The sequence below is a fragment of the Heptranchias perlo genome, chromosome X, assembly GCF_035084215.1.
Source record: "Heptranchias perlo isolate sHepPer1 chromosome X, sHepPer1.hap1, whole genome shotgun sequence".
NCBI classification, from domain to species: Eukaryota; Metazoa; Chordata; class Chondrichthyes; order Hexanchiformes; family Hexanchidae; genus Heptranchias; species Heptranchias perlo.
In genome coordinates, this window is record NC_090370.1 from 17,472,210 (window position 1) to 17,487,819 (window position 15,610).

At 47.1% G+C, this 15,610-nt stretch overlaps 1 protein-coding gene across 4 annotated transcripts in view; it reads right to left on the reverse strand.

Moving 5' to 3' along the window:
- Nucleotides 1-15,610, reverse strand: part of LOC137307320 (natural resistance-associated macrophage protein 2-like) — a 224,919-nt gene that overhangs the window by 156,883 nt on the left and 52,426 nt on the right. For all 4 annotated transcript variants that reach the window (XM_067976794.1, XM_067976793.1, XM_067976792.1 and 1 more), the window contains exons 4-9: nt 13,294-13,416; nt 12,711-12,830; nt 10,794-10,900; nt 8,814-8,884; nt 2,568-2,635; nt 399-554 (exon numbers count right to left, since the gene is read on the reverse strand). In XM_067976794.1, coding sequence (XP_067832895.1) covers nt 399-554; nt 2,568-2,635; nt 8,814-8,884; nt 10,794-10,900; nt 12,711-12,830; nt 13,294-13,416 — 645 coding nt within the window. The remainder of the gene's footprint in view (nt 1-398; nt 555-2,567; nt 2,636-8,813; nt 8,885-10,793; nt 10,901-12,710; nt 12,831-13,293; nt 13,417-15,610) is intronic.

Here is a 15,610-nt window from a genome sequence, read left to right on the forward strand (position 1 = left end):
GTGAGCGATTGCATAGGGATTTGGGGTATTTACATTTTAAGTGGTCCCTGCGTCATCTTCTGCAGCAGCAGGCACCCAACATTACTGTGGCATAAATGACGGAAACATTTCATTTGACATATTCTATCATTTTATTATTTCAATACGCTCGTCTGTATATGAGTGAATGTACTGAACAGCATCCATCACTTCTGGCAGGAAAATGGGCAAGGACACAGGGCAACACCTATGCCATTGCCCTCCCCCAGTTCTACTGAATAATTAGCGGAGGGAGGAGGGAAAATCCCGGCCATTATCGAGCACTCGTTTACCGTTATATAAAGAAGCAGCTCTACTTCAGTCAGTCTGAAATGTAAAACTTTGTAAAGATCAAGTACGAGAATACAAACAACACTCACCTTGACCAAGGCAGAGTGTAGATAGATATTGTGGGGCATGATCACAGCTCCGACAATTCCAACCGCCTGTTCCAACTGACGGGTTCCACAGCCTTGACAGTAGGGAACAAACATCCCTTTCAGTAGCTGTCCCTGGTTTGGCTTTACAGTCACATACTGTGGGGCAGAGAAACACAGTCTAGTATTAAAGAAAAACCAAAGCTCTGTACCCTGAAATGATAGATTACCTACCTTGTAGGGTCTTCATTTCAGATGATATGCATCCTCCACACACTAAGAGTGCAATCTAGCGGGACTGGTTCTGGCAAACTACGTGCTTAGTCTATACGTAAAACTGTCATGGCTTTGAAGATGGGCAGTGCTGCATGTGGTCTCCCACTCCCGTGTCCTACAAACCCCAAGGACATGTCCAATCGCACCAGGTTATTTTGAGCTGAAGCTAAACCGATGGATGGGTGGGACTGTGATATGGTGATGCAGATCATTCCAAGAACGAAGACAAGCCTACGTGGTACGTAATTGTTGTTCTTTATTTAAGCATCCTCCACACACTATAATACAACGTAGAAGGGGAGCGGCCTTGCTGAGCAGCCAAAACGTCAGCTGTCAGAACAGATTTGCCAAGGACATTGTATGCTGCAGCCAAAGCTGAACAGTCATGCTCAGTAAATGTGTTAGGGTTACTCCAAGTGACAATCTTACAAATACCATTAAGTGGAACGATACAGAGATGGGAACATAGGAACAGGAGGAGGCCCATCAGCCCCTCTAGCCTGTTCAATCATTTGATTAGATCATGGCCGATCTGTACCATAATTCCAATTACCCGCCTTGGTTCCGTAACCCTTAATGTCCTTGTCCAACAAAAATCTATCAATCTCAGTTTTGAAATTTTCAAATTGACCCCCAGCCTCAACAACCTTTTGGGGGGGGGGGGGGGGGGGGGGGGCGAGTTCCAGATTGCCGCTACCCTTTGTGTGAAGAAATGCTTCCTGACATCACCCCTGATTAGCCTAGCTCTAATTTTAAGGTTATGCCCCCTTGTTCTCTTTATCTACCTATTAAATCCTTTAATCATCTTGAACACTTCAATTAGATCACCTCTTAATCTTCTATACTCACGGGAATACAAGCTTAGTCCATGCAACCTGTCCTCATAATTTAACTCTTTTAGCCCACAATGCATCCAAGGGCAGCTGCAGTAGCTGCACAGAACTCCCATGAGAGCAGTGCTAAGTGTAGCCACGTCATTTGGCATAACAAAACCAAAGGCCACGGAAGGAGCAAAAGTTGAACACGAAAGGGGCCGTGATCCGTTTTAACCAGTGCTTGTGGATGTGTGGTCTCCTGATGCACAAACCCTGCCCAGTGGCTTTGAAGGTATACTATCCGGATATGACTAGACCATCCAATCGTTTGGAATCAGGGTTGAGGTGGTGGGGCTCGAGATCAACATCCTGCTTTATGGTTCTTGTTGAAGTGGACGAGGGGGGAGATGGTACGGGGAGTATATCAGTAAAATTGCCTTTTTATACCAGTGAATCTGCGCCTAACATAATAGTGCAAAATGAATAAATTGTGAATGAAAGTATAGGCAACACTACAGAATACTTCACTAACAAGCCTAAGTTTAGGATCAAAGGCTCATAGAGCAGGATATAACCAGGGATGAAAGGAGCAGGATGTCTGATTAGGTGATACCACATTTGGGCTTTAAAGCCTGTGGATTATAGAAGGAAAATAGAGGGACGTGAGGAGTTCAACAGTTTTGAAGACCAAGGAAACAATGAGTAGGAGACGGTGCACAAGTCCAACACTGAGAATGCAGGGGGGAGGAGCAGCTCAAGGGGGACGAGAGGAAAGTTTTGGAGAGCAATAATCACAGCAGTATTGAAGAACTGCTTTTGTATGTGTGCTTGTTCATAACTCAATAAAGAGCTTCACTTAGTTCTGTGGTTTTGAAACAGGTACAATTCAATCAAGAAATTGAGAACATCAAATGACGAACTGCCAAGAGAACAGATTGAATGTACTAATCCGCAAGGTTTTCGATACAGATTATTACATATTACAACCAAACCAATTAAAATAGGAAAAGCCCACGGATATTGCAGTTTAAAATGTTGCAAATCAAAAAGCTACTAAAACTTAAAATTCATCCACTCTTACCTCATATCCAAACGTAACAGCCATAACTGTTATGAGGAACCCAAAGAAAGCTTCCAATTTTCTCAAACCTGAGGAGGCAGAGAGTTTCTGTTAGAAAGGTTTGTATTTATAAAGCACCTTATCACACCTCAAACATCTCAAAACACTTCACATTAACTACTTTGAAGTGCAGTGACTATCATGTGGATTAACGCAGTGGCTATTTTGCGCACAAGGTCCCAAAAACAGCAATGAGATAAATGACCAGTTGATCTGTTTGTCGTGACGTTGGTTGAGGGAGGAATGTTGGCCAGGACACCGGGAGAACTCCCTACTCTTCTCCCAGTCGTGCCATGGGATCTGTAATCAATCTAAATCACTGGAACAGGTTTAAAGTCTCTTTCAAAGGACGGCACCTCCGACAGTGCAGCATTCCCTCAGTACTGCATTGAAGTGTCAGCTTAGATTATCTGCTCAAGTGGGGCTCGGACCCACGACCTTCTGACTCAGGCAAGAGTGACGCCCAGTTACACCTTAATAAATCCAACAGAATACTATGGAAGACATCAGGTATGACTGAGTGCTGCCAGTGGTGGGCAGGAAATAGTGTGCCCGATCTCATGCATCCAATCGTAGCACGTTGAATTTTGCAAGGTGCAATTTTGATGGGCAAAATGAGACAGCATTGGTAGCAAGCAGAACCCAGATTACAGTGAAATAATTCGCGAAATAAGGTCCGATGCTGAATTTTATGACTTTTGGCGAAGTTCCTCTCCCAGCTCTCTAACATAAAATGGGTACATGTCTGCTTAATCAGCCTGGCCTGCTCTGGCCAAAATAATCCTTAAAGCAAAGCTGCTGGTTTGCATTAGTGGTGAAGTCTAGTTTTTTTTTCCAGTGACCATTTATCTGTTTCTGCATTGAACAGACATCGCTTTATTTGCTTGTACATTTTCGCTAAAGCCTTCACTTTGCTCAGCAAAACCTTCCTGTGCTCTTTGCAATTGCTGCTGCCTTACAAGTTGCAGAATTGGGAGGATGGAAATCCTTTCGGATCCCATTGTGCTGCATGAATTGGTTGAGGGCAATGGCTTCATAAGGGCTCAACATCATCAGGTCCAATGACACCACAGGCAGTACGTTCACTCATGTCCATACCCAAGAAGCCATAATTTACAAGCCATGCCACTCCTACCTGGCCTGTCAGAGGAGACCTGTCTCTGCTGCTTCAACCTCATGCAGAGGCAGTGACTGAGCTTTGTTGTCTGCTGCGGGCTGAAGTAGAGATAACTTCAAGGATTGGGTCAGCTTTTCCTGTGGCTGTGAAAGTCACTATGGCATTAAGCTTCCATGCGACAGGATCCTTCCAAAACATCGCAGGTGATATCTGCCAACGTGCAGTTCATTCCTGTGTAAAGCAAGTGACTGATGCCATGATTGTTGGGGAAAACCTTTACCACTTTCCCAGTGGAAAGGAGACATCAACTGGAGAGGGCACAGAATTTTTACAGTGGCTGCCAGCATGTTCCTGCTCTCTGACACTTCATTAATCCTTTGAGGTGTCTGGGTGGAATGGATGGATATAAGGACACCCTGAAAGGAAGTCTTCTCAACTGCCCCTTCTCCTGCCATGCTGCAGGTTCTGGGTACACCAGCTGGATAACAAGTAAGCTGCATAAAAGCAGTCCTTTTGGTGTCTCACACGTGAAGCCTGCTGTCACTGCTCTGTCACTGCCAACCATCTAGCCTGTCAAATCTGGCAGGAGCAGCCTCTTGTAACCGAGTGCCCAAGGTCTGAATGGTACCAGTCACAGTGCTTGGATCCTCCCCGTTTCGGGTCTCCCTGCAGGTGGCTGTGAAGATGCCACTCGCTCCACGGTGGTCTTCATTCCAGTAATTCCCTGCCCCTGGACTGCACTCTCTCCACTGGCTGTTCAAGGTTGTCTCAAAAAGGAAGTGGACAATGCCTTCAGCTCTTGCATAAACATCTGTCTGAAGGCAAGAAGGATACCAATCCCTTGCCCATACTGCAGACATACAACGTAGGCTCTCAGCCCAGCCAGATCTTTCCTCTTCCTCTCCTCCCACCTTCACTTGTTAGTGGTGAATCACCTGATGCACCTTCCTCAAATTCACTACCTACATTCTCCGGGATGCTAGGGTCTATGCTGGTTCTTGGTGTAGGTGTAGTGCTGGACGCAATGTGCTGTGATGTGCCAGGCTCTGTGGCACTACTTGCTCTTCTCTCATCGCCTTGTGAAGAACCTATAGAAAGACAAAAGGAAGATGATTCACCTTGGATCCCCAAGACTATGCCTTCAAAGAAAGAGGTCAAAAGACATTGTGCGTGTCATGGCCGTGCCGTGATGATTTAGAAAGTGAGGCAGTGTAGGAAGGATAATAATAAATGGGTGGTGGCATCAGGTCTCCAATCCAGCCCTCACCAACCCTTTGCAGATCCATGGCTATAAACAGCCAGAGCCATCTTCTCACATTGCAGCAGCTGCTGTAACATGGCTGCACCTCCACCTGTACTTGTCCTCTCTCTGGCTGCATGTTGCCTTGACCTGGAAACACAAATGCCTGAGGAGCACAAACACCAGCCCTGTGCCCAGTCAACGCTGCTCCCTGTGCAAGGGTATTGCAAAGTAACTTGCATGATGTTTGTGCTGGCAGGGTGCATTCTGAGATGAACTATGACCTGTTAAGTGGAAGGTTTTTGCAGGCCCTGCACTTTAGCGCAGTGAAAGAGTGTTGAGAAAAGTGGCAGAGTTTATCTCTATATTTTTCAGAGGATGCAGCAGGAAATTCTGATTTGCTCCATGCCTTCTATGGCATGTATACCAAGGTGGGCACATGTAACTTGGCACTGAAGCTCTGCTGCATTTTGTTCCCAGGTTGGGACACTGCACCCACTCACTCTGACACTTCCATCTATGCTACTTAAACCTGGGATTGAACAGGAGGGTGGCCTTCGAGCCAAAGCAAACTGCCCTCCAGTTCTGCAGCAGGACTTCAAATGAGTCGTCTGAAAAGAAGGGGAGTTTCCCCATTGCCCTCATTTTTCAGGCAAACTTCTGCACCAATGACACTCCTTCAAGTTAATTGACATAATCAGTCCACTTCCCTTTAATGGCAAGCAGCAGCCCTTTAGTTACCTCACCCAATTTTGCACCCCCTAGTCATTCATCCAGGCCTGACTCCCTGCTTGCATTTTCTACATAAAGGAAGCAGAGACATTAAGGGGAAGGGCTTGCCTCATAAAACTAGGTGGTGGCAATCCTCTCTGCTGCCAGCAGAGGCCACTCACGCCATGGGAGTGTACAGCCCTGCAAAATTAGGTTCTGGTCTTTTTTGTCAGCCGTGTGTCCGACATGTACAAAAACCCATCTCCGTGTTTAAGTCTCCAAAACAACCATCTGGCAGGTCAGTCGTCAACAGTAGCTTGGAGTACCGCGGGCCTGCCTGGTCCAGGTATCGGATTACTGATTCTGCCAAAGAGGGTTGACTTTGTTCCAAACTTCCTTCAACAAGCATGTCATCTTGGAGTCACATCGACCCAGAGACACCCCACTTATTTCTCTACAAGAAAGATAGTCACAAGTTGATAGTTATACAATTGACAAATGCGAGTCTGAGCCCTCACGAGGCAGGCAGGAGGTATCAGGAACTTCTCATGAACAGCATGGTGAACTGTGCTTTAACCATCCTCTTGACCAGAGCTAGGGAAAACATGCCATAGCTCATCGAGTGGTAGCTCCACCTGTTGGAGATGTGGAGCTTAAGTTGCAGCTGCTTGTCTCTCTTCTAACCAAATTAGGCACCAAGGCTTCTTCGACAGCACCTCCCAAACCCACGATCTCTACCACCTAGAAGGACAAGGGCAGCAGGCACATGGGAACAACACCACCTGCACGTTCCCCTCCAAGTCACACACCATCCCAACTTGGAAATATATCGGCCGTTCCTTCATCGTCGCTGGGTCAAAATCCTGGAACTCTCTTCCTAACAGCACTGTGGGAGAACCTTCACCACACGGACTGCAACGGTTCAAGAAGGCGGCTCACCACCACCTTCTCCAGGGCAATTAGGGATGGGCAATAAATGCCGGCCTCGCCAGCGACGCCCACATCCCATGAACGAATAAAAAATAAATACACAAGGGTGTGTTCTTGTACAGGGCCTCCAGGTAATGCCTTCCAGCAGCTGTGAAGGGACATTTACCTTCAGTGGAGTGGAAGGGCCTACACAGGGCAGCTTATGCCATGCCAGCCACTTTGATGTTCTAGATGTCCAAGTCAAGTGCCACATACCAGGCTTGCAAGTCATCAAATACTTAATCAAGATGTGAAGGGCTTTGGCAGAGTGACGGGTCAGTGTAGACCATAGCCCACTGTCCCTCTCTGTAACTGGTTCCCTGTTTTGCCACAAATCCATCTCACAGCTTGATTCTGGATGTTGCACATAGGCCAGAGGAAGCCCTTCTGTTGCTCACCTAGAGGTTCTGAAGCAGAAGGAACAGACTCCTGTCTTACACACGAGCTTATTCTGCATTGGGATTTTGCTGTCAATGAAGAGTGACCAAAGTGCCCTTTGCACTTTCTCAGTGCGGTCCTGAAGGACGGTGGTCCAAGCTGGAGTTGGCATCTATCAGAACCAATATAAATCGATTGTATTTTCCAATCAAAACTACTGAGGTGCTCTCTTCAACTGTGTAAAGCCTTACCACCACACTTGGGGGCACTCACCAGCATATCCCACTGATTAGTCCAGATGGAGGGTAGAGTCCATGAGATCCCCAGGTGAGTCAGCCAAAAACACAATATCTGCAGAAAGAAGCGCTGTAATACTTTCAGAAATGCCCAGAACAGACACTCCAAGTCCGTCCCTTACAATGTCAGTCAACATAGCATTAATGAAGACATCCAACAGGAGGATCGACAGTGGCCAAACACGCCTCACTTCTCAGAGAGCTTGATTCAGTGAGTCTCCCATCTACCCAGACACAGATCTCAACAAAATCCAACCCTTTCTTTCTGATTATTCCATAGGCCTCTAGAACGATAATCCAAAGAACCACCTAAAGAGCCAATGAGATCAGTGAGATTCCTCAGTAGTTTTCAGGTTCACTGAGGACACCGCTTCTTGTAGACTATGACTGCACTCTGGAACACCAAGTCTCAAACTGAATCCTATTACTAGCCTCAGACAAGCAGCTCCAAAACCAGTCAGTGGTCCTTGATCTCAAATTGGCAAGTTTCTTGGATTTTCGAGTCTTTTAATTTCCTGTTGAAATCATCATTATGCAAAGTACCACTCACTATCTGATAAATTAGTGACCATCTCCCCAGCTTCCTCCATTGCCACTCTCGGTCTGGCTGCTTAGAGGGGCCCAGGAGCAGCAAGAGGTATTCAGTTGCCTCTTGTCATCTCCCACTGAGTGTAACGACTGAGTCCTGGATCTCAACCAGCAAAGATTCCCCAGAGCACATCTGGGTCTTTCAATGTTACGGCACAAAACGTTGGCAGTGCCAATGTGCACGATCACCATGACAACCTCAAATCAGCAGACAATTGTACATTTCCATATTGCTGGTCACAGCATCTACATTCATGTCTCCCATCAACTTATCCAAAACCAACCAAGTTCATTCGGTCGCTGCCCGACACCACAGGGCTCAGTCAGTCGGTCGGTCGCTGCCCGACACCACAGGGCTCAGTCAGTCGGTCGGTCGCTGCCCGACACCACAGGGCTCAGTCAGTCGGTCGGTCGCTGCCCGACACCACAGGGCTCAGTCAGTCGGTCGGTCGCTGCCCGACACCACAGGGCTCAGTCAGTCGGTCGGTCGCTGCCCGACACCGCAGGGCTCAGTCAGTCGGTCGGTCGCTGCCGACACCACAGGGCTCAGTCAGTCGGTCGGTCGCTGCCGACACCACAGGGCTCAGTCAGTCGGTCGGTCGCTGCCCGACACCACAGGGCTCAGTCAGTCGGTCGGTCGCTGCCCGACACCACAGGGCTCAGTCAGTCGGTCGGTCGCTGCCCGACACCACAGGGCTCAGTCAGTCGGTCGGTCGCTGCCCGACACCACAGGGCTCAGTCAGTCGGTCGGTCGCTGCCCGACACCACAGGGCTCAGTCAGTCGGTCAGTCCCCAGACTCCACTGACTTCACTCAGTTACTCCCGACACTTGTGCTTTCATTCAGTCGCTCCCTGACACCCCCTGTGTTCAGTCAATCACTGCCCTTTATTCAGTCTGTCAAACTTACCATATTTGTCCAAAAACAGGAACACAAACGTGTCTACAATAGTTATTAATACTCCGCCCCACAGGGGAATCCTAAACACACAAAAAGGGAAAAGAAGACATTTATTCTCGAAAAGGAGAGAAAAATTAACGTGAGCAACACCTTTACATATTTTTACAGAATCTCCCTCCTTCCTTGCCCGGATAAGCCTGGGCATTCCACACAGGATTCCTCCAATAAGATGGTACCCGGCTGGGCCTGGACCAACACTGCTCTCACCCAGCTAGCAGGGAGTGAGCTCAATGTAGTTTCATTCAACTTTCAATTATTCCTCACTCTCTAAGGCAAGTGCCTCGCCCTCCAATTATCAAAACTGGAACTCCTCACCTCCCTCAGTCTTTCCTTCCTCCAAAATCTACCTGCTTTTAAAACCCAAACTTGGTGTCACCTAACTACTACTCCCTGACTTATCCCATCTTCTCTCCTACTCTTGCCAACCTTGCTGGTGTCCTGCACTGTGGATTTGGGCCCTTCACCTGGGCTTCTCAATAATAAAAAGAAATTCTGAACAGTCGGCTCCTTAAATTGCACGTCATATTAGATACGTCCGAACTAAATGACAGCTGCCTTTCAAACTGACCCCTACTGCAACAATTTTACAGTTACTTAATCTTTCTCACAACATTCACTTTGTGAAGATTACTATGATATTATTATGGAGTGTGCAGGAGAGTGGGATTAGACTAGGTGGCTCATGTCGAGAGAAACACCGGCAGACTCAACGGGGTAAGTGGCCAGTTTCCATAACATTTACGATTCTGGAACAAAACTTTGCCTGTTATTTACTTCACGACATATGTACAAGTCTGAACCACCCATCCTGAGCACACTAACTGCCATAAATCCAAGCATGGCATAAAATTGGTCAGAGCACAATGTGAAGTCAGTCAGAGCATAAAATACATGATGAAATTTAATGGTTTGCAGAAAAATAAAGCACTGAGTAGGCTGAAGCTGCACTTTTTAAAATTCACAAACCCAGGTGAAGGCCCACAGTGCAGTACAGCCGCTGGCGCTCAGTAAAGAACTTGCATTTATATAGCGCCTTATAATGCCTCTCAGGACGTCCCAAAGGACTTTACAGCCAATGAATTACTTTCGAAGTGTGATCGCTGTTGTAATGTAGGCAAATGCGGCAGCCAATTTGCGCACAGCAAGCGAGATAAATGACCAGATCATCTGTTTTTTTGGTGGTGTTGGTTGAGGGAGGAATGTTGACCCAGGACACCGGGAGAATTCCCTGCTCTTCTTCCAATATTGCCGTGGGATAGTGTGTCCAGCTAAACAGGCAGACTGGGCCTTGGTTTAATGTTCAATTAAGATGATGGCACTTACGACAGTGCAGCACTCCCTCAGTACTGTACTGAACTGTCAGTCCAGATTATGTGCTCAAGTCTCAAGCGAGACTTGAACCCATGACCTTCTGACTCAAGAGGCAACAATACTACCCACTGAGCCAAGCTGAGGGGCATTTTCAGCACAATGGATCCTCTGTATTATCGAGTGGCAGTGGGTGTCCTGATGGGCACCAATGGCTACTATACTCTGCCTCAATGTGACACACCCATCCCTGTAACTTCTCTGAGTGAGATTGACAATTACTACTGAATTAGGGCAGTTTTGCACCATGGGCTCAGCCCACTAGGAACTGGATCAAGACTGCCAAAACCCATTTCACATAGGACCCTTGCTGACAGAAGACTTCCATCGCAGTGTAACTTGAACCCAGGTCCTACAAGTGACCTGCTCTGTCACTCAGTTCCCTGCAAGAAACCATTTAAAGTGAATGGGTCTACACCAAACTGGGCCCAGTCCTACTCAAGTCACATACGAACACAGAAAATGAAAATCTTCAAGGGCCCAACCGCATTCATCTTTTTATGCAAGACTTGCTTCAGCTGACATGATAGCTCCTAATAACGGAGAGGGATTGTACTCTACCTTCCAACAGACAGCAGATTAATAGCTATAGCCGATCCAATCACTTCCTGCATGTCGGAGCCGATGATTGCCAGCTCCACCATCAGCCACAGAGCAATCCGAGGGAACTGCAACATTCAGAAGACATATACCGTTACAACAACAACTTGCATTACACAGCACCTTTAACATAGAAAACACGTCCCAAGGCACTTCAGAGGTGTAATCAAAAAAATAAATGGACCCCGAGCCAAAGGAGGAGATACTGGGGATGAACAAAAGCTTGGTCAAAGAGGTCGATTTTAAGGAGGATCTTAAAGGAGGAGAGGGAAGTGGAGAGGCAGAGGGGTTTAGGGAGGGAATTCCAGAGCTTAGGGCCTAGGTTGCTGAAGGCACGGCCACCGTGAGAAAAATGAGAGATGAGAAAAATGGGAGGTTCTTCTTGGAGCAGCTTCAAGAACAAAGAGGGGTCAGTTAGGTCACTGTACGTGACCATGGAGTGACCCAGCTCCAGTCCTCTCCATTTTTCCCCTACTGTGGAAGTGCTAAATGAGCAAGATGTGGAGCATCAAACCGTTCAAAACAGCTCCTCACTACAAAGCTCCCAAGGGCAACTAGGGATGGGCAATAAATGCCGGCCTCGCCAGCGACGCCCACATCCCATGAACGAATAAAAAAAAGACAACAGTATAGACATTAATAGGGCGTGAAGCCAGACGGATTGAACAGATGTCCCAGTTGGTGCCAGTGAGCTTGTACTGTGCGCTGGCTCGGCCCCACCTGGAGTCCTGTGTACTGGGGTTTCTGCTGAAATTATGGTGGAAAGTTACCATGAGAACCTTGTAGAATTTCAGGGCTTTCGTATGAGATTCTTTAAACTCCGGCAGCAGTGAAGTGAACCACAGTGGTCTTCATCAGTGTTGTACATTCTATTGTTCTTAAGCTACTCTCTGTATCTCACATCTCGTTCTATATTTACTCGTATAACGGGATAAAATGTGGATTGTCCCAAGGTTTCCCCGAGGCCTCGGTGGGTAACTGCACAGTGTTATGTGATGTGATACAGACTAAGAAAGCCCCCTGGGTTCTGACTTTGGTCTATGTAGAGTTAGCTGATCTCAGCCAGGGTGACGAGGGAGTGCTATAACTGGCCTCAATATCTCGGCACTTTCTCCTGATCACTATAAAAGCTGGTGTGGATGCTCCAGGACAGTACTCAGCTGTGCTGCTCACTGACACTCGCTGTCTAGTCTCACACATGATAAAGCGATCACTCTGGTAAAGGGCTCAAATCCCAGGAGACATCAGTTAAAAATCAGGCTGTTAGACGTAAAGAGGGAAGTCAGGGGATTGTTTTTAAACAGAAAAGAGCAACAGACTTGAGAAATAAATTACTGGGAAAGATTACATAGAAAATAGGAGCAGGAGTAGGCCACTCGGCCCTTTGAGCCTGCTCCATCATTCAATAAGATCATGGCTGATCCTCTATCTCAATACCATATTCCCGCTCTCTCCCCATACCCCTTGATGTCTTTTGTGTCTAGAAATCTATCTAGCTCCTTCTTAAATATATTCAGTGACTTGGCCTCCACTGCCTTCTGTGGTAGAGAATTCCACAGGTTCACCACCCTCTGAGTGAAGAAATTTCTCCTCATCTCAGTCCTAAATGTCCTACCCGTATCCTGAGACCGTGACTCCTTGTTCTGGACCCCCCCATTATTAAACTGGACAGAACAAATGGGTTCAAGAGACAGCTGGATATATTTATGGAGGAAATGAAGGGATGGAGGGACATGGTGAAGAGATGGGTAGGTGGTTTAATCTATTGAAAAGGGATAGGTTTTTGGGGCAAATGGCCTTTTCCTTTAAATTCTCATGTTGTACAGACACCTGTTGTGAAATACTTTTTGATTGAATGTTAAGAGCTTCAACACTCACCTTAGGATACTGCCTGTGGCAAACTTCAGCAAGATGCATACCAGTTACTACACCTAAGCGGGCAGCCAGTCGCTGCAGCAGCAGCCCGATGATGGTGGCTGTCAGCAGGATCCAAAGCAGCTGCAGCAAGAAAGCGACAAACCCAGTTACAGTCGGATACATTCACAACCACATCTACAAACACTGCTTCACTCTCACGCAAAAGTGGCTACAGAGAGACACAAGCACTTCACAATACACCGAAAGGTTATCTGGCAACTTGTGCAGTGTCAGAGAACTCTCCAAGTGATAAAGATTTTAAGGTTACGTCACGAACAGGATTTCAGTGGGGTAGGTGCAGTACTGACCTTGCATCACTAAATGTAACTGGCACGCTCTGTAAATAAAGCTTTTGGGTGACAGTCAGAGCAGAAAGCCGGCACCGGGCGGGGCCTATCAAGTGATGGATTATATTAACATAATACAATTCATCATGTGCCCGATCTTCAGTAAAGAAATTGAAGATCAAACAGTGTTTTGTGCATAGAATTTTAGGCCAGTACAAACTATTTACACTGTGGGAAGATTTCCCATAAGGATGTACCTTAAATCCTGCCACAGCTCCAGACTGAAGGTCAGATTCAATGTTTCCTGGGTCCAGATATGCGATACTCATCAGAAACCCAGGTCCTGTAAAGGCCCAGAGCTTCCGAAAACTAAACTGAGTCTGAGGGCAAAAAGAAAGAGATCAGTCGGTTCGACACTCGAGAGCTGGATTTCTAAACACCCTATTTTTATATAAAGAAGAATAAAAAATGAATGCTGGAAAACATTAACGCATAAAGTAAAAACAGGAATACACAGCAGGTAAGTCAGCATCTAAAACGGGAAAAAACAGGTTAATGTTTTGGGTGGAACCCTTCATAAGATCTAATGAGGGTCCCAGCAGAAATATTAACCTCTTCTTTCAAGTGAGAAGTTTCAACGTTTTGAGTTCTGATTTAATGTGAATGAGTTAGAATAGGAGACCGTGCTGCAAGTCATGATTTCAAGACAATGTGGTCAATATTAACCCCCCCATGACGGACGGGAGATGGTCTGGGGGATTGGGGGGGGGGGGGGTTAAAAATTAAAAATCGCAAAACACGACCCCAACCTGCTGCATACGTACTGCCACTATGTTTACGGCAGCGGGTTGCGTGATGTGAGAGTGTCCTGTCTTGGAGAGGAGGGACACCTCATCATCATATTCAAATCAGGCTCCTACAGTGCAGTTGAGAGCCTGATTTAAATTTAACGGCTGCGGGCTGGGTTTCCCAGGGCTCAGGAAACCCAGCAGCTAAATGGAGACGGGATCAAGAAGGTAAGTGCTTTTTATAGCACTGCTTGTGAGCCAGGAGGAACAGAAATGCTACCCCCGGCCCCCTTTAGCAAATCTTCTACCGATCATGGCCTCTCCTCATGGCCGCGATCATCCTACCTTTTGGGGCACTGGCTTGCAGGGTTATCTGGGCCGAGTGTACCAGGCTGGTAGGGAAATGATTAACAGTACCCTGGAGTACTGCGGATCGGCCTGATTCAGGTACTGAATAACCGAGTTCACCGCAGAGGGTTGACCCTGTTCTAAACTTCCATCATCAGGCATGGCACGTTGGAGCTACTGTGACCACCAAGAAAATAACAGGTGGAACAGATCTGGGTTACTAGTCACAGTAACCTGTTTCATCAAACCTTTCACCTGATAGGGAGGAACATTAAACAAAGAGAAGCTAAGAAGGCAGTAAAGGGATCATGTAACAGAAACAGAGAGCACAGCTCAAGCATTTTATGACTTTTACCTGACCCTCGAGATTACTTTACATCCTCATAATGATCCCATGGTGCCTGCTAGTTTTTAAAATTATTTTACCTGTCAAAGTGGAGCCTCCCTCTACAGCTTACTGAGTAAATGCAATATCTAATGTGCCACGCAGCTACACAAACCAGGAAGGTGGCAGGTTCGATCCCTGGTCTGTGCCAAGTTAGCCGATCACAGTCAGGGTGGTGGTCCCTTGGGTTATGGAAGGGAGATGGATCGCCCATGGGTCTCACTCTGATCATTCTCCAGTGACCCCTGCTGGAACCCATGTCTGTGCACCTATCATTTCTATCGCAGTTTTCACACGCGGGGAGAAGTCTTACAGCCCCTTACATTAATGACTGAACAGGAAGGTTACACCAAGCAGGAGGGAACACAGATTGGGGGGAGGGAGAAAAAAAGACAGACTTTTGAGGCAGCTTTGGAAAGCAGGGAGAGGAGGGACATGATAGGTGGAAGGAACGAGGCAGGAAGTTAGAGACGACAGCATTGCAGTAGCTGAATGAGAGGCCACCAACGGCATGGATGCAAGACTGCAGATCACTAAGGGAGGGTTGGAGTGAAGGCGTGGAGGGATTTCGAAGTGAGGACGAGGGATTAGAAGTCAAATGATTGGGGCACGGAGAGCATGCAGAGCTCAGAGACGACAGAGGATGATGGGTGTGCGGGACTCAGGTGGCAGCATTTTGAATGTCTTGTAACTTATGGAGAGTTGAGATGGGGAGGTTGGTTGAGAGCGCCTTGTCCAGATAGATTTGGTGGCTCTCTTCAATGGAGGTCGGGAGATCCTGCTGGAATAATGTTGCTGTACTTCAGGTTATCACACTCAGGTAAGGACAAGGTTGGGATCAGCTCTGATGCTCCTGCAGTCAGACAGCCTGCTAACTCTCAATTGTCAAGAGCACCACATGATGAATGGCCACTTTGGTGAGGTTCTAGAGGGTGGCTAGTGTCTGTACACACATATCCCAGCAAGGGCCAGTGCCTTCAGGGTAGGAGCATGAAAAGAAATTGGCATAACAGCGAAAAAAAAAGACAAAGAATCGGAGAAGCCTATCTTACT